This window comes from Coregonus clupeaformis, unplaced genomic scaffold, assembly GCF_020615455.1.
Source record: "Coregonus clupeaformis isolate EN_2021a unplaced genomic scaffold, ASM2061545v1 scaf0067, whole genome shotgun sequence".
In the NCBI taxonomy this organism is placed as follows: domain Eukaryota; kingdom Metazoa; phylum Chordata; class Actinopteri; order Salmoniformes; family Salmonidae; genus Coregonus; species Coregonus clupeaformis.
In genome coordinates this window covers 541,820-561,002 of record NW_025533522.1, presented here as the reverse complement: position 1 = coordinate 561,002, position 19,183 = coordinate 541,820, and the positions used below count along the sequence as shown (strand labels likewise).

Sequence of the window (19,183 nt, the reverse complement as noted above, 5' to 3'; positions counted from 1 at the left end):
CGAAGCGAGCATAAAAGGCATAAAAGGCACTTGTCTGGTTGGCTCGCGTCACTGGGCAGCTCACAGCTGGGTTTCCCTTTGTAGTCCGTAATAGTGTTCAAGCCAGGCCACATTCGACGAGCGTCAGAGCCGGTGTAGTAGGATTCAGTCTTAATCCTGTATTGACACTTCGCCTGTTTGATGGTTCGTCTGAGGGCGTAGTGGGATTTCTTATAAAGTGTCCGGATTAGTGTCCCGCTCCTTGAAAGCGGCAGCTCTAGCCTTTAGCTCGATGCGGTTGTTGCCTGATCCATGGCTTCTGGTTGGGATATGTACGTACGGTCACTGTGGGGACGACGTTGTCGATGCACTTATTGATGAAGCTGATGACTGAGGTGGTATACTCCTCAATGCCATTGGATGAATCCCGGAACATATTCCAGTCTGTGCTAGCAAAACAGTCCTGTAGCGTAGCATCCGCATCATCTGACCACTTCCGTATTGAGCAAGTCACTGGTACTTCCTGCTTAAGTTTTTGCTTGTAAGCAGGAATCAGGAGGATATAATTATGGTCAGATTTGCCAAATGGAGGGCGAGGGAGAGCTTTGTATGTGTCTCTGTGTGTGGAGTAAAGGTGGTCTAGAGTTTTTTTTCCTCTGGTTGCACATGTGACATGCTGGTAGAAATGAGATCAAACTGATTTAAGTTTGCCTGCATTAAAGTCCCCGGCCACTAGGGGCGCCGCTTCTGGATGAGCATTTTCTTGTTTGCTTATGGCCTTATACAGCTCATTGAGTTCAGTCTTAGTGCCAGCATCGGTTTGTGGGGGTAAATAGACGGCTACTAATAATATAGATGAGAACTCTCTTGGTAGAAAGTGTGGTCTACAGCTTATCATAAGGTACTCTACCTCAGGCGAGCAAAACCTCAAGACTTTTTTAATATTAGACATCACGCACCAGCTGTTATTGACAAATAGACAGTATATCCTTCGCGTCGGACTCTTTAAAGAAAAAATCTTTGTCCAGTTCGAGGTGAGTAATCCAGAAGTTATTTCTTTCATAAGAGACGGTAGCAGCAACCTTATGTACACAATAATTTTAAAAATAAGTTACAAACATCGTGAAAAAACTATCAAAATAATGCATTTGGCTAGAAGCCCGTAAAACGGCAGCTATACCCTCCAGCGTCATTACTCAACAGGGTTACAAACATGCTAACACATTAGGTTTTTGACCTTCCATTGGAGTCCCCCAGGAAAACATTTTGGACCCCCTAGATAACTTTTTTGGACTATCACAGAAAGTGAACGGTAGTTCATTAATGGTATCAAAAAGTGTAGAAGACAGGAGCCAAATTATTAAAATAAAGTGTCAAACAAACGTCAAAATGTGGTCTTGAGGTTTGAAACATGCGATGTTGTTCACTCACCTAGAGGCTCTTTCTCAAAGTTGATGCTGACGGTACCGGCGATGGCGTACGCCACTACTAGGGGAGGAGAGGCCAGGTAGTTGGCCCTGACACAGTCACATAGGCGTCCCTCAAAGTGTCGGTTCCCAGACAGCACTCCGCAGGCCACCAAGTCCCCCTACAGAGGCGCATGAGGAAGGTTAGACCTTCCTATAAAACCTCTCCGTCACGCTCTCTAGCCACGCATGTGGTCAAAAGCATTTAACAACAGAGTGCGTTAAGGAGGCAGTCAAGTGTATTTTCTTTTTTTCAAGGATCAAATTAACATACAACATTGGATAATATCTCCAAAATACTTCATTCTGGAATACAGTCTTATTCATTCACAGCTCTGCAGTGAATAGTAACCAAGTTAAGAGAGTTTGTTCAAGTACCTCTTTTATAGCTTCAGTGACGGTCTCTGGTAAAGGTGCAGTGTTTCCAACGCAGGTGGCACATCCATAGCCTATCACCTCAAACCTAAGTCAGATATGAGGAACAATTATCTAATATTCTACTCCTGAATATTCAATAAGCCAATTATGCATAATCAAGTGATGTGTGTGTGGGGTGGACACGAGTCGGGTACATAGTTGCTCATGGTTCTCGTGATGAGGTAGCCCTGCCTGCGACTTTAAAACCTGTGTTAGCCCTCGGCCCAAGAGGAAATGTTCTCTTGGTCTAACGGTCGAGACATTGGTTTCTCCCGTGGGAGACCCGGGTTCAGATATCGCCCGCGACATGTGTGTCCTCACCCTAGCTGGCTGAGGTAAGGCAGTACTCCACTGGTGTTGAGGTAGTGGGTGACCATGCCGCTGCCAGGAGCCAGGCTGGTGCGGATATAAGGCTTGACGATAAGGCCCGCCTCCACCGCTTTCTTGGCCAGCAAACCTGTCAATCAAAAGGCGATACCAGGTGCATTGGCAAAATTCCTGACATTTTCCCAAAACTTCAATTGGGATTTCTGGAAAACCTGGGAATATAGTACAGTGTCTCACCTGCGGTCAGCATGACGGAGGGGTTGCAGTTGTTGGTGCAGCTGATGACGGCTGCGATGACAACAGAGCCGTGGGCCAACTTGTACTCCTGACCACCGTGGAGGAACGGCACCAGGCTCTCCTGCTTCTCCTTGGAGATGTGGAACCCTTTGAAACCCACCTGGAAAGAGAAACACAATTAAATGAACTAATCAATACTTTCATTATTTTACAGCCAGAAGATGTGGCAGGGATCTCACCCCTTTCTAAGTAACAGACAAAACCAGGTCATTCTAACAGAAGTATTTATCACTCATTAAGTTGTAGTGAACAAGGGTCATATGATTGATTCATTTGAGATGAACCAATGAAAAGCCTTATATAGGACATTTTCCCCTCAATGGGCAGTTTAAATTTTCTGGTGCTATGCAAACTAAAATATGAATAGGCTAATTGTCTGATGATCTCAAGTATTGGAGTTCTCTCGACTTCCTTGACCTGAGGTGTCTGACTGATATGTTACCTTCTCGTTGAGACAGCTCTGGAAGTCCTCCTTCATGCTGCTGACGGCCACCCTGTCCTGGGGCCTTTTGGGCCCACTCACATGGGGCACCATGGAACTCAGGTTGATTTCAATCACCTTTAGAGAAAACAGGGACAACATAACTGTACATCTTTGATTGTGAAACAGGATAACGATGCACTTTGTAATATGGACCAATATTCCTCCATAGCTTCCTCTGCTTGTTGGCCACTAATATCTGAAAAGACTAAAAGAATACCTCAGAATATTGTGGGTCTTCTGACGAGTCCTCATAGCTCCTGAAGAGTTTCACAGCCTTCAGATAAGCCTCCAATAATTGAAGTTTCTCCTCAGTAAAGTCTGAGAGCAAACGAAAACATCAAGTTTTAACATTACATGCCACAGATGCAACAGTATAAACATCAAGGGATAGTTCAGCCAAATGACACATTTACCCCACCTTATGGAAACCAAGAAAGTAGTCTGTAGACCGAATTTGGGTTTGTTTAATTTAGCATTAACATTGCTGAGTGAAAAACAATTAGTACAGCTTCTGTTAGCATGTTCCAAATAGCATGCACATAAATCTAAAAATTAAACCTAACACACATCCCAGCCTCAGAAGTGACAGTCTAGCCTGGTCCCAGCTCTGCTTGTGCGTTCTTGCCAATTCTTATGGTCAATTGTCACGCCGTGTGCTGTCTTGCCAACTCCTATGGTCATTGTTACGCCAATGACCAGATAGGTTGGCAAGACAGCACAACAGACCTGGAAACAGGCTAGTGACAGCTTCCTGTCTTACTTGTTTGCTTAAAGTGCTTGAGTGTGACATGGTCGACAGGGAAGAAGCTGACGGTGGCATTGTACTCGGGACACATGTTGGCGATGGTGGTCCTGTCTGGGACAGACAGCTGGGACACGCCAGGACCAAAGAACTCCACAAACTTCCCAGCTATGCCCGCCTGACGAAGGTGCTGAGATGGAGAACACATCGAATCAGGCTTGACAGTGCATTTAAAACATCTCCATCATGTACTTTACAATGACAATATAGATAATACAAAGGAAATTAAAAAGACAGATAGGCCTAAAGGTGGTTCAACATTATATAACTGTGTTGCTGAAATGCTAGCAATCAATAAAAAGTTATACTTTGCAAGTGCAGTGTACAGGAGCTTCTTTCCTTTGAATATGTTTTCAACATTTCTGAGCTACCCCCAAATGTGTGCCAGTACGTTTAATTTCTTAGCTGTAGCCTACCTTGGTGATCCCCAGAACAATATCGATGGAAGTGGCCAGGGTGTTGACGGAGCCTACCAGCCTGCAGCCAACCACCTGGGGGAGGGTCAGAGAGATGGGCTGGCCCAGCATCACTGCCTCCGACTCGATCCCTCCCACACCTGACAGACATCGAGCGGGGAAGAGACAGGAAAACGTGTTAAAGTTATGGAGCTATTGGCTAATTCACACGTCAATCTCCTTCTTATGCGCTTTCATCACCAAAGCATTGTAACTTGGATATTAACCATGATTCATGTGATTTTAGCATAATTCTTAGTCCTTTCTTTGATCCATTCTCTTTGATGTTTTTCTGTTTGATGCTAATCTAGTATTTGAGGTTAATGGGTATTTCAGTCCGTACACTCGGTACAACACACAGCTATTGTGAGGTTGTGCATCCGTGAAATGTCCCTCCTTCAGGGTACCGTAGTTATATTCATAACTTTACAAAATGCCAATGATTTCAGCCAGTATTAGCTGCTGTGTGGACATTGATAGAACTTTAAGTTGTTGTTCTTTACCCCAGCCGAGGATGCCCAGGCCGTTGATCATGGTGGTGTGAGAGTCTGTGCCCACCACGCTGTCTGGGTAGATGAAGCCCTGGCTCTCCTGCACCACCCGAGACAGGTACTCCAGGTTAACCTGGTGGACTGCGCCCACGTCCGGGGGCACCACGTTCACGTTCTTAAACGCTTTGGAGCACCACTTCAGGGGAAAAAGAGAAACACGTAGGAAAAAAGTTGGACTGGTGCGCTACACAGGCCTAAATAAGTTGCAGCCTTGTTACAATGTGTGATTATAGGTGCTGGTTTCAGTTGGAAATAGCTGCTGCAGACTCTCTGTAACTATGGATCTTGTTCACATTGAATTTACTTTAACTAGAGAGAGAGAGAAAGTTACCTTAAAGAACTGTAGCCGTTCTTTGTTTCGGATCAGCTCCAACTCCTGGTTTTTCAGAGTTGTTTCAGGTCTGCAGAAAACAACCAGAAGGACAATGAACACCTTTCCTCTCTCCTATACAGGGTAGCGGGTAGGCTTCGCTACAGTATATATCACCCCAATACTCAGGAGTCAGGACCTGCATTCCCGAATTAGAGGTCTTCTCGGATTCCGAAATTGAGATCCGAACAGAATTGGATTAAGAAATATAGCTTAATTGCTGCGCAAGCCAGCAGAATTGTTTTGACTTGTCTGGCAGGCAGTATACATTAACGTTTCACATGCATTTCCTGTTGTAGGCCTGGCTAAAATAATTGAGTTGTGGTCCACACTACAGCTTAGTATTTTCATAAATGACATCCCTAATTTAAAATGGCGACACAAGAACAATGGAATTGGGGATGTCTTCTCCGTCTCCCGTTCATTTGTGTGTATTCATAGTTTCATTGTGTAAATTGCTTGCCTTGTGTTTTATATAGGCTCTCTCCAGAATGCGCTTTGGTCTCCCGCATGTGTTTTTTAAAGTTGTGGTAGTTTCAACAGGGTTTTTGGTGCGTGTGCAGTTTATAAAGTGATCATTTAAAAAAATACAAGTAATATGATTATTATTGTTGCACATGTTTGTGTAGATAGTACATTTTATGTTTATGTTTTCAATATATCACAAACTGTTTCTGCATATTAGTTATCAAGAAGCTTGATCTTGCAAGCTAGCCACTTACATAGCATAGCATAGCATAGCTGGAGCCCTGAGCTGGAGATAATTTATTTGGCACATCTTAGATAGTAAAACTTTTCTTACAATATATTTAGCTGGAAAACATTAGTAGTGAATTCTAAGTGTAACTTGATCACCTCTCTTGAGCTGCACAACAGTGGATCGTCACGTCGCGAAAGCTTCCGTTTGCTCTTTGCAAACAAACATGCCATGTGACTCAATCAACTGCTTTGGGGAACGGCTTCGTAATGAAAAAATAATGCAACAGGCGAAATGAAGAACGCAATCTGCTTTATCTATTAACCTAGTGCACAAGTTGCCTGCAGGTATTTAAAAATAACAAATATTCAACAAAACAATGACAAATAATTAGTAGGAAACAACATTGTCATCATTATGTTGTTGACAAATTTACTTTAGACAGATGGTTATATTGCCATTAGCTAGCAAAGTTTGTCAAAAATACCTAGCAATGCTAACATTAGCTAGCTCCAATCCCGTCCTCTCCACTCAATCTTAGCTAGCTAATGTAATCTAAAGTCAATCTGACATCACAATGACAAAAGGTTTTCCTACCAATTATGTCTCCTTTATACATATCATCGTATCTCCAAGCCACTATAATGCACTTTTGCTGAAATCTTCATCTGCGCCAATTGAGAAAGCATTAAGTACAACAGTCACCAGGGATGTATTCTTTACGCTGATTCTGTTGCAAAACGTTTTGCAACAGAAACTGTTTACTCCAAACACTTCAATGTGACCTAAAAGCTGTTGGGTTCTTACATGGAAGTTGTAGTTAATTTTAATTGTATGGTTCCACACGTTGCCATTCCAAACGGAATAGTCTGAAGTGTTTGGCACAAGCATCTATAAATGATTGATTCTTACATGCTCTAAAGTGGAGTGAAGTCCGCTGGGTTCCTTCCAACTTCTTTCAGCCGCTTATTATATATATATTTTTAGAGAGACAACTGAACTACAACTTCCTTTTAACAACAAACTGGAATTCAACAGCGTTTGGAGTAAACGGTTTCACGTTTTTGCAACAGAATTGGCGTAATGAATACACCCCAGTCTTCAAGAGAATATTCACAACAATGGCGTGACGCAACGTGCAATTCATGAATATGTATAGATTCTTACTCAGAGACGGGTTGTAGGTGGAAGGGGCATAGGAGAGGGGTGTTCTCAATCTGCTGGACAGCAGGGGCGGGTCTTCCCGGGGTGTCACTGCAGCCCCCTTTGCTGCAGCTCCCTCTCTCGCTTCCGCACTGGGACCCCCTTCTGGGTGTGGGTCTGGTGGGGGAGGGGCGAGACAGAGGTCCCTGGCTCTGGCTATCTCCTCCACCAGGGTTGGGGGAGTTCTGTATGGCACTGCAGAGAAAGGGTGGATCATTTCAGAAAGAGCAGGATCATTTCTGAGGATAATTAAGAAACTGCAAAGGTTAATTTCAGAAATAGCACAGTAACAAAGATATCCAACTCAGGAGGGTTTCCCAGCTATCGTAAGATAAAATATGTAACTTTGGGCGAACTGTCCCTTTAAGCCCACCATTTGTTGAGGTCGATCTGTAGCGAGTGGTCAACGATGAGGTCCGTTGGGCACACAGGGTTGACCAGGCAGGGGTCCACTCCGTGTTTGATCACTGCATCCCTCATGGCAGCCAGGTCCACCATGGCAGGGATGCCCCTGTGTGGAAGGAACAACCATCAGATCCACCATACTACTCCACAAAACATACAATAATACACAGGGAAACCAACACTGGTGACCGATAGCACTGCAATACAGTATTGGTGATCCCACTAGGATTTAATACATGTAGGCCTATTGGGATTTTGAGGTGGTGGAACCATAGAAATGAGTGAAACTGTCTTTGCAATTGGCTAGTTTAACTAATTGTGCTCAAGATCTTGATTCGATCATGTAACCAGATAGTGCTGCAATGTTGCTGTACCCTTGAGCAAGGTCCCTTCTCTGGAGTTCAGAGAAATACTGTTTTCCATTCCTATGACAACAAGCAACACTGTGTGTGCACTTGATCAACTGCCCAAAATGAGGTGAGAATAATACACTGTGAGGATACCGGTGGTGAGCCCTGACCTCCAAAATATTACAGAGACTCCATTTACCTCACCTACTGGCGCTACAAAAAGGAAGCCAACAAAAAGGTCTGGGGATGGCTACAACTCTACATGTCTTTGGAGGGGTAGACAGGGAGTATGCTGTGACACATGGACACTGCTGGTATCTTAGACCAGGTTTCTCTTGCAAAAAAAGATTGTCTTTTAAAAGAGATGAACCTGGATAATCACAGGTTGGAGAGGGAGAGAAAGACACTCACGTGAAGTCCTGCAGCAGGACCCGGGCAGGAGGGAAGGGCACCTCCGCCACATTCTGCTGCTCGCTCCAGTCTAGGATGTTGTGGACGTCCTCTTCTTTCACGTAGAAGCCGTCGCATTTGCGTATGGCCGCCTCCAAGAGGACACGGATGGAGAGAGGCAGCTTGTCTATGGAAAGGAAAGGAATGAGAGACCATTGTAAACACCCTCAGAAAACACCCTCGTTTTTTTTTTTGTTAAATGGCATTTATTTGCATCCTATTGGTTTTGACCATGCTACCTGAACAGTTCAACTCAGGGTCCTATAATGACAAAAGCTGCGTTTTGGGAAATCATTTGACTCTGGTTTGATCTTTTGACCCATAAGTGCAAGCATTAGCCTATTGTTGTTGTACACAGGAGCTGACAAACCCGCACTCACTGTATCTTGCATCGTTCAGCTTCTGTGGATTGAAATACTTCCGGTCGCCATCTTTCAGCGTGTCAATCAGGTGGTTAAAAGGATGCTCCTCTGTATGGGGAAACAGAAACACACATCAATCTGACACTAGAGACTGCCCATCCTAGAGGAGAGCACGTACATTCATTATTTACACACCTCATGAGTTCAACTAGGCCACTACTTCTTCCACCCTCACACAAAGAGTGTGATTAAATAGCACCTGCTTGTACATGCAAATACAAGATGCTAAGTGTGTGTGTGTGTGTGTGTGTGTGTATTAGCAGGAGGGATGGTTGTCTATTCTACTCTACATCCTATGGAAACTGAGGGCCATTTGAAGAGTTCTGCCTCTTGGCATGCAGCGTTCACCCTTCTCCGTGGTCGACTCACTTTAAATCAGCACCATGTAGCTTTCCCTTCATTTTGCCTGTCAAAAAAAAGCCTGGGGAATGTCATGTAGACCTATGTGTTTTGTTCCACTTGGTTGCTGGCTTTTTGAACCAAGGCTGGAATAAAAGCTAAATCACAAGTAGTCAGGCAGGCCTATGTAGGGGACAGCACAAAGTGGTCCCAATGTTTGTGACTTCCCTAGCCTACTAGAGCTGGGAACGAGTTATGGGAACGAGTTGGAATTTGGAGATCGAGATGGACTCGTAGGCACCTGTTTCTCTAGACGGGTTGCCTCCCAAAATGTAGGAATGCTCTGCACCAAGGTCTGGGATTTCCGAGACTAGGTGGCTACTATTTAAAAACAACGGTCATCATTTCACCACATTAGTATAAGAAAAATGCAAGCATCTTGTTGTCACATAACTGTCCATTGTGCATCTGTGTAAGGCAACTCATATTTCTTCCTTCTGGGCATGACAAGCCTGACATAACTACCATTTTAATTTCATAACAGTTCAAACTTGCATGCATACTGTAAACCCAACATGCTTACTGTCACCAGGAAGCAAAACCACATAAGATCATGAGCAAAAAGAGAGATGAGGGACAGGAAGGTAACTCAAATATGCTCCTATTTAGTAAAGGGAGGTCGCGTCTTGCTTATCATCACAAGCCTCATGTCAAATGTTTTTGAAAGATTAGCCTGTATGGGCCAACAGTAGAAACACTGTTGCTTGTGTGGAGGTAGCTAATCATACAAAATACTAGATGTATAACAATACATTTAATTTGTATAGCGCTTTTCATTACAGAGTTCTCAAAGCTCTGAGAATGTCTTAATTATTACAGTGCCTTCAGTTAAGTTCAAACCCCTTTACTTTTTCCACATATTGTTGTGTTACAGCCTGAATTAAAAATGGATTACATCTAGATTTTTTGTCAATGGCCTACACACAATACCCTATAATGTCAAAGTGGAGTTATGTTTTTCAAGTTATTAAAACAAATGAAATAAAAATGAAAACCTGAAATGTTTTAAGTCAATAAGTATTCAACCCCTTTATTATGGCAAGCCTAAATAAGTTAAGGAGTAAAAATGTGCTTAACAAGTCACATAATAAGTTGCATGGACTCACTGTGTGTGCAATAATAGTGTTTAACATGATTTTTGAATGACTACCACATCTCTGTACCCGACACATACAGATAATTGTAAGGTCCCTCAGTCGAGCAGTGAATTTCAAACACAGATTCAACCACAAAGGGAGGCTTTCCAATGCCTTGCAATGAAGGGCACCCAATGGTTGATGGCTAAAGATTTAAAAAAGCAGACACTGAATATCCCTTTGAGCATGGTGAAGTTATTAATTACACTTTGGATGGTGTATCAATACACCCAGTCAAAGATTCAGGCGTCCTTCCTAACTCAGTTGCCAGAGAGGAAGGAAACCACACAGGGATTTTACCATGAGGCCAATGGTGACTTAAAAACAGAGTTTAATGACTGTAATACTAACCTAATTGTGAGAGTGAAAAGAAGGAAGCTTGTACAGAATACAAATATTCCAAAACATGCATCCACTTTGCAATAAGGCACTAAAGTCAAAATGCAGAAATTGTGGTAAGAAATGTACCTTATGTCCTGAATACAAAGCGTTATGTTTGGGGCAAATGCAACACATCACTGAGTACCACTCTTCATATTTTCAAGCATAGTGGTGGCTGCATCATGTTATGGGTATGCTTGTCAACCACAAGGACTAGGGAGTTTTTAGGATAAAAAGAAATGGAATAGAGCTAAGCACAGGCAAAATCCTAGAGGAAAACCTGGTTCAGTCTGCATTCCAACAGACACTGGGAGACAAATTCACCTTTCAGCAGAACAATAACTTAAAACACAACTCCAAATATACACTGGAGTTGCTTACCAAGACGACATTGAATGTTCCTGAATGGCCTAGTTACAGTTTTGACTTAAATTGGCTTGAGAATCTATGGCAAGACTTGAAAATGGCTGTCTAGCAATGATCAACAACCAACTTGACAGAGCTTGAAGAATTTTAAAAAGAATAATGTGCAAATATTGTACAATCCAGGTGTGCAAAGCTCTTAGAGACTTACGCAGAAAGACTCAGATCTAAAATCACTGCAAAAAGGTGATTCTGACATGTATTGACTAAGGGGGTTAAATGCTTATCTAATGAAGATAGTAGTTTTATATATATACAGTGGGGGAAAAAAGTATTTAGTCAGCCACCAATTGTGCAAGTTCTCCCACTTAAAAAGATGAGAGAGGCCTGTAATTTTCATCATAGGTACACGTCAACTATGACAGACAAATTGAGGGGAAAAAAATCCAGAAAATCACATTGTAGGATTTTTTATGAATTGATTTGCAAATTATGGTGGAAAATAAGTATTTGGTCACCTACAAACAAGCAAGATTTCTGTCTCTCACAGACCTGTAACTTCTTCTTTAAGAGGCTCCTCTGTCCTCCACTCGTTACCTGTATTAATGGCACCTGTTTGAACTTGTTATCAGTATAAAATACACCTGTCCACAACCTCAAACAGTCACACTCCAAACTCCACTATGGCCAAGACCAAAGAGCTGTCAAAGGACACCAGAAACAAAATTGCAGACCTGCACCAGGCTGGGAAGACTGAATCTGCAATAGGTAAGCAGCTTGGTTTGAAGAAATCAACTGTGGGAGCAATTATTAGGAAATGGAAGACATACAAGACCACTGATAATCTCCCTCGATCTGGGGCTCCACGCAAGATCTCACCCCGTGGGGTCAAAATGATCACGAGAACGGTGAGCAAAAATCCCAGAACCACACGGGGGGACCTAGTGAATGACCTGCAGAGAGCTGGGACCAAAGTAACAAAGCCTACCATCAGTAACACACTACGCCGCCAGGGACTCAAATCCTGCAGTGCCAGACGTGTCCCCCTGCTTAAGCCAGTACATGTCCAGGCCCGTCTGAAGTTTGCTAGAGTGCATTTGGATGATCCAGAAGAGGATTGGGAGAATGTCATATGGTCAGATGAAACCAAAATAGAACTTTTTGGTAAAAACTCAACTCGTCGTGTTTGGAGGACAAAGAATGCTGAGTTGCATCCAAAGAACACCATACCTACTGTGAAGCATGGGGGTGGAAACATCATGCTTTGGGGCTGTTTTTCTGCAAAGGGACCAGGACGACTGATCCGTGTAAAGGAAAGAATGAATGGGGCCATGTATCGTGAGATTTTGAGTGAAAACCTCCTTCCATCAGCAAGGGCATTGAAGATGAAACGTGGCTGGGTCTTTCAGCATGACAATGATCCCAAACACACCGCCCGGGCAACGAAGGAGTGGCTTCGTAAAAAAGCATTTCAAGGTCCTGGAGTGGCCTAGCCAGTCTCCAGATCTCAACCCCATAGAAAATCTTTGGAGGGAGTTGAAAGTCCGTGTTGCCCAGCGACAGCCCCAAAACATCACTGCTCTAGAGGAGATCTGCATGGAGGAATGGGCCAAAATACCAGCAACAGTGTGTGAAAACCTTGTGAAGACTTACAGAAAACGTTTGACCTGTGTCATTGCCAACAAAGGGTATATAACAAAGTATTGAGAAACTTTTGTTATTGACCAAATACTTATTTTCCACCATAATTTGCAAATAAATTCATTAAAACTCCTACAATGTGATTGTCTTGATTTTTTTTTCTCATTTTGTCTGTCATAGTTGACGTGTACCTATGATGAAAATTACAGGCCTCTCTCATCTTTTTAAGTGGGAGAACTTGCACAATTGGTGGCTGACTAAATACTTTTTTCCCCACTGTATATATATATTATCTTTTTACATATTCACATTTTTCTTCCACTTTCACATTAGATTATTCTGTGTAGATCATTGACAAAAAATCAAGGCAGGTAAAATAGCAATAATGGTCTAGGTGCGAAATACATTTTAGATGGGACTAGGACTATGAAAAATACAGACTGTAGAAATGGGTTTTAAGGCCCGTTTTAAAAGTTCAGAGTAATGGAGCGGCACTCAGATGGTCTGGGAGAGCATTCCATAGGCAAGGGGCACAGACGGCTTGGTCCTACATGGTTTGGAAACGTGTCCTGGGGATTTGAAACAGTAGGGAGAGTGCGAGGTGGCTCGCTGATTGAGATGAGGTCACTGATGTAGGTGGGGCTCAATCCATTCAAGGCTTTAAATACAAGCATGAGGATTTTGAAGTTGATCCTGTAGTGATCAGCAGCCAGTTGAGTTGGGCTAGGATCGGGGTGATGTGGTCTGACTTATTGGTCCTGGTCAGGACCCTGGCAGCACTGTTCTGGATTAGATTATGTTTTACATATTTGTTTAATGTGAGCATCGAAGGATAGAGAAGGAGCAAACTTGACTCCTAGGTTGGAGATGACATAGGACAGGTGGATGGCCTGGCCGTTGATTGTAGGGCAGATGTTTCTAGCACTGGTGACCTGCTTGGGTGTCCCAAGCATGAGGGTACCCATGTTTATGGATTTAGGGTTGTACCTGGTAGGTTCGTTGATAATTTGTGTGAGATTAAGGGCATCTAGTTTAGATTGTAGGATGGCCGGGGTGTTAAGCATATCCCAATTTAGGTCACCAAGCAGTACGAACTCTGAGAATAGATGGGGGGCAATCAATTCACATATGGTGTCCAGGGCACAGCTGGAGGCTTTTTCATTGTAAGCTAATTTACTTGTGTGGCTGCTTGCCAAAATAGCGTTGTACTTCTGTTGTCATCTGATGAAAATGATGCTATTTTCTGCCGAATGTGTTGAACTAATGTATTTTGTATGAAGGAAAACTATAGTTGCACGCCTCTGATCACTCTATTGAAGCAAGAAAAACACTGTTGACTTTCAATATAAAGTGCTGGTGAAATGGTTTAAATGCAGATTTTTTGATCGTCTGAGTTTTGAAAATGCAGATTTCTGAAAGCTAATGTGATGCCTGGCCATTAGGTTGGTACCAAGTTAAAATTTGTTTTTTATGGGATATACATTTTTCTCTCGTAAGTAGCTATTGAACCAAGCATGCCATGAAAACAAAATAATATATTCTGAACCTGGGGAGGAAGGAGAACAATCACCCTTTTTTTGTTGTTAACTGAAATCCAAATAAAAAAATGTTAATGAAAAACTCTCAAAAAAAACGTGACGATTGTTCTCCATCCTCCCCTGATTCAGAAATTACAATTTTCAAAGGCGGAGTTCATTTTGCATGGCCGGGTGCCTCAGGTGGGTGAAGATTTCACTTAAAGCAATCCACCCAAAACCCCTCATTCCTTTAATTTACAGTGTTAAATAACACTAATATGTGAGAATAATATTTTTTTGTGAACAAATGTTTCATTTTGGCATTATAATAAGGTTGGTAGCAACATGGAAAATCTTTGTCGAAATCTGCTGCAGCTCAAGTCGACTACAAAATCCACAATCCAATGCTCTCTATGGGCTGGCTGGCAAGCTAGCTAGGTAGCTAGCAAATGTAGCTACATACAATAATACCAAAGACAATATCAGCATTTAGAGTAGCTAGTTAGCTGTAAAATCGCCTAAAAAAACTGCATTATCAATTTAGGTGTCTACAATCTCACCATGTTCAACCTGCAGCTCGATGTGCTTCACAGAGTGGAGTCTATCATTCGCAACGGCAGATATACCACGCTACGTCAATGGGCTGCGCGGTACATTCTGGGCGATTCTGGGACAAGGAGCGCTCTCCATCAAGGAGTGAATGGGAGTCTACTGGGCGCTAGCTCAAAAACCCAACATTAACCCACATTTTGTCGACAAGAAGTACAACATTACAAATCTTTTCCGAGATAATTAACTTAGGAATCGTGACATTACGTACTTCAGAGGAAAATAGGCACGTTTCTCGACATATACACTGACTTTGAGAAGGGATTGTGTGACAGTTAGTTTAGCAACCTCGTGACGCAGCACGACAACGTGAACACGATTGGTTGACAGTCTGCTGGTGGGGCATTATACGTTCCTTCATTCCCTCATTTCTATAATATCTCTGGCAAAGGCACCATGCAATGCACCCTGGACTAAAGAGGCAGACAAATAGGAAAAATCTTATAGACCCTCCATTAATAAAACATTTCTCAAGGTAGGAATATCGCAAAAATATGATCAATGGCTCATTCGAGAAGATCGGCCAGTATTGAAATCTGACATGCATGATAGACGTTTTCACAATCTACAAGTCGTATTCCTATTAACTTCTAGTGTAGTGAGAGCAACTTTATCATAGTGCTACGCCATACCGGACGGATTTCTGACTGCTTGAACACCAATAACTCAGATACACATGCAAACATGAAATTACCCAGGGAATCGATAGAACATCACTCAGAGATGCACAAAAACAATATACATTTAAAATGGGTGAACCTTTCCTTTAACGACCAATGGAATGGTCTAAAATGATCAAAATCCGCCCACCCATGACACAGGGCCATACAAAATATACTCATCCAATGTCATGGCATGCTTGGTTCAATTGCTATTGACGAGAGAAAACTGAATATCCAATATAAAACTCACTTTAACGTTATATCGGTGCCGAACCATATACCTAACTTACCGGCTCTCTAAAAAGTCAGGTAAACAATACTATTTTGTCTCAAATTTCGAGTACCTGAAGGACAAACCGCACAGACAACCGGTAGAGTAAGTTTAAATGTAATTTTATTCAACATTCTGGCTTGTAAGAAAAATGTACACGATTTTGCAAGCATCAGTTTCAGGCTGTATATACCAATTAATTGTGTATTATTTACAGCCTGATAAGACTAACACGCTAACGTTACTAGCACGCTATTGTTAGCTAGTTGTTAACGTTAGCTAAATCATTTCGCCAACAACATATTAAATAAATACTGCAGTGAAATTCCCCTTTAGATAACTGGATGTATAGCTAGCTAAGTAACGTTACTGTTTTGGGCGACTGCAAGTAAAGATGAAAGGGGTAATGTTGCTAGCTAACGTTAGCTAGCTAGCTAGTTAGCTAAGTGTCATTAGCATAACAAGCTACCTGGACAGTGAGGAAGCCCAAGTAAACGTGAGACATTTCAGGCTTTACATAATGAAATAATTGACATGGCCGTAAACTGCTTTGCAAACTGTCTTGATTAAAATAATAATTAGCTAGGCAATGTTATCGTAGACGACTCTTACCTTTGACTGAGGAAGCGAGCGCCATGATGACTTCTGAAACGGGAGAGGCTATACCAGAGAGGAAGAGGCGAAGAGAGAGGGTTTACTCCTCCCAAAATCTGTCCACGTTAAGCAACTCATTAATTATTAAGCAATTTAGGTGTTTTTTGGGGGGGCAATGAGTGTCGAATTTAGTGGAGATAAAAATGAATTTCTATTTTGATCTAATAGAAGTTGTAATGCTTAGGTTGTTATGAGTGTAGTGATAAGTGTGATGCACGTGACATCCTGTTGATTAAGGGCTTGTAAGTAAGCATTTCACCGTAAGGTCTACGCCTGTTGTATTCGGAGCATGTGACAAATAACATTTGATTTGTCCCTGGTGAAATTCGAGACGGTCTATTCATATTCATGAGGCTAGGATAGCATCTCACTCTCCGTTGAATACAGGCTGTTGACGTCAACACCCAACCATCGAATATTCCAAAAGTATTCAAATAACGAGATGTACCCACCAATCCAAAGAGAGGATAGGAAGCCGCTGTTCCGCGCTGTGGACAACGAATGCCATTGTTAGGGCGGAGACATAGGCATCTCGTCATTATATCCAGTATCTGTGGCTATACGCCATAGAGTCTTATGCCGCGTCCACGTACTAGTCGGAACTAGGAAACTCGGACATTTCTGACTTGATAACTGGTTGAACGCGGCATGTGAATAGCTACAACCAGTTAGCAAGTCGAACATTTGACTTTCCTAGTTCCGACTAGCACGTGAACGCGGCAATAGACATTACCCTATTTGCTGACGTATGTCGCACAGCTGAGAGTCGAGTGGTGACGATTCCGTAAGCTCAATGGCCCTTCCCAGCATGCTAGTTTATGCTGGCTAGCTGGCGACAACTGGGTACCAGTCTTTTTAACTAACATCTGAATGTAACCGTGACATGCCCAGTGCAACGATGTTGCATCGAGGTGCTTGCTGGCCTCTTCATTCTGGTGACAGGTCTCTCAAGATCGACCAGAGCCTGTCATTTCCAATGGGAGCAAATTAATCATAGTGGGCAGAACCAAGCACGAGCTAGTGAGATCCTATTGGTGCGTTGTAGCATTATTTGCATATTTCCGTTAGGGAACGCCTACCCGGTGAAGTGCGCCTGTGGTGAAGTGCGCCTGTGCAATAACTAAATTCGCCATTGCGCTCCTAAACAAAGCAATTGTTCAAAACTTTGGCAAAGGGTAAAGTCTACAAAACACAGTCCACTCTGTTTGTTACATATTCTCGTTTTGGAAACAGAAAAATGTATGGAGATCAAATATTTAATCGATGAGAAAATTTGCTGAATGTCAGGCCAAAATCGGTGTCACTCCATCTTCTCCCACTGCCAGTCACTTGGCTTCCTCATTATCATATTTGGTAGTGAGTGGAAAAGGCAACCGGATGCTTCACATTTATACATCCGGTGAAATATCTGGCTCATTGTTCGATCTGTGGGTCTCCCGGAGCGAAGCAATAGGGTAGGGCAAAGAGGCTAGTGCGTGCCTTGCAGCTGTATTACATGTCGCTGTCGGTAGCTAAAGCGGACAATTTGTTCCATCCCACTTGGTTTTATTTAGAGTAGGATAACAGCCTACACAAGAAATAACTTGTAATATTGGTATTTGGTACTAGTAACCATCTGGATGTCACCACGATAGGCCTACAGTCTCTACTGCTCGATATGGAGAGTTTGCGCTGCAAGCCGGTAACCCAACAGCATGGGCACAGTGACCTAGCTGCCGCTTGGCGCAGTAATGAGAGGGAAGTAGCTTGATAGTGTAGCAGCCAATATCAGGCCAGGGTGACAGCTAAACTAGCTAGCTGGAAGGGCTCATCAGGACCACTGACTGAACCAAATCTGTTTTTCTCCACTTTCGCTGAGCAACATACGTCATCAATTTGGGCACCAGGTAAGTATTTATTGATGCCGTGTTCAAAACAACTAGGAACTCGGAACTGTGAACTCGGAAATCTCCAACTTCCGACTTCAGTACATTCAAAACACCTGGGACCTCTGGAAAAAAAACGAGCTCTGATTGGGAAAATCCTATTTGAAGGGTCATCCTGTAATATTCATATGTGTCAGCATACTGAATTGTAATTGGATGCATTCTACTGTCATATCATACTGTGCTATGATTGGTTAAGACCACCCAGGTGGTAAGGTCATTCTCAAGATGATCATGGCTGGAGACACATGAACATGCCAGTTATAGCTAGTTAATAAAGAGCTACGTTTATAAATATCCTGTCGTCCTGCATTTTATTATTTTGTACAAAGCATACAAAACAAGACATGGTGTCAGAGTAAAAGGACTACAAGATGGATTTTGCTGGAGTTCCTTCACCTCGAATGGATTGGGGGTCTACAAATCTACCCGATGCATGGCGTAAGTTCAAACAGCATGTGGAGCTAATATTCACGGGTCCTCTGAAGGAAAGAGGAGAAGAGGAAAAGTGCAGCTACCTGCTCCTCTGGATCGGTGAAAAAGGGAGAGACATTTACAACACATGGACACTTACCGAGGCTGAATCAAAGGTACTGAAAACATATTACGATCGTTTTGAAGCATATGTTGTTCCAAAGACCAATACAAATTTCGCTAGGTACAAATTCCATGAGAAAGTACAAGGAGCTAGCGAAATCGTTTGAACAGTTTGTCACTGAGCTGTGTCTGCTTGTGAAAAACGGTGATTATGCAAACAAGGATGAGATGGTCAGGGACCGTATTGTATTTGGAATACACTCACCGCGAGTGAGAGAGAAACTTTTGAATGTTGGATCAGAGCTAATGCTGGAAAAAGCTATCGACATAGCCAGATCTCACGAGCTAGCACAGGTTCAGATGAAAACCATTTCAGGCGGCAGCACGAGCGCATCACGTGAACAAGCAGTGCA

General features: G+C 42.7%; 1 protein-coding gene across 1 annotated transcript in view; it reads right to left on the bottom strand.

Annotated features, from left to right (window-relative positions):
• Nucleotides 1–17,219, bottom strand: part of ireb2 (iron-responsive element binding protein 2) — a 34,270-nt gene extending 17,051 nt beyond the window's left edge. Inside the window, exons 1-16 of the mRNA XM_041837668.2 lie at nt 16,761–17,219; nt 16,267–16,314; nt 8,634–8,723; nt 8,215–8,380; nt 7,422–7,559; nt 7,013–7,243; nt 5,110–5,179; nt 4,731–4,914; nt 4,189–4,328; nt 3,731–3,902; nt 3,188–3,288; nt 2,929–3,045; nt 2,427–2,586; nt 2,184–2,319; nt 1,824–1,908; nt 1,411–1,567 (exon numbers count right to left, since the gene is read on the bottom strand). Of these exons, the coding sequence (XP_041693602.2) occupies nt 1,411–1,567; nt 1,824–1,908; nt 2,184–2,319; nt 2,427–2,586; nt 2,929–3,045; nt 3,188–3,288; nt 3,731–3,902; nt 4,189–4,328; nt 4,731–4,914; nt 5,110–5,179; nt 7,013–7,243; nt 7,422–7,559; nt 8,215–8,380; nt 8,634–8,723; nt 16,267–16,291 (1,972 nt within the window). The 5' untranslated portion in view covers nt 16,292–16,314; nt 16,761–17,219. The remainder of the gene's footprint in view (nt 1–1,410; nt 1,568–1,823; nt 1,909–2,183; nt 2,320–2,426; nt 2,587–2,928; nt 3,046–3,187; nt 3,289–3,730; nt 3,903–4,188; nt 4,329–4,730; nt 4,915–5,109; nt 5,180–7,012; nt 7,244–7,421; nt 7,560–8,214; nt 8,381–8,633; nt 8,724–16,266; nt 16,315–16,760) is intronic.
• Nucleotides 17,220–19,183: the final 1,964 nt, after the last annotated feature.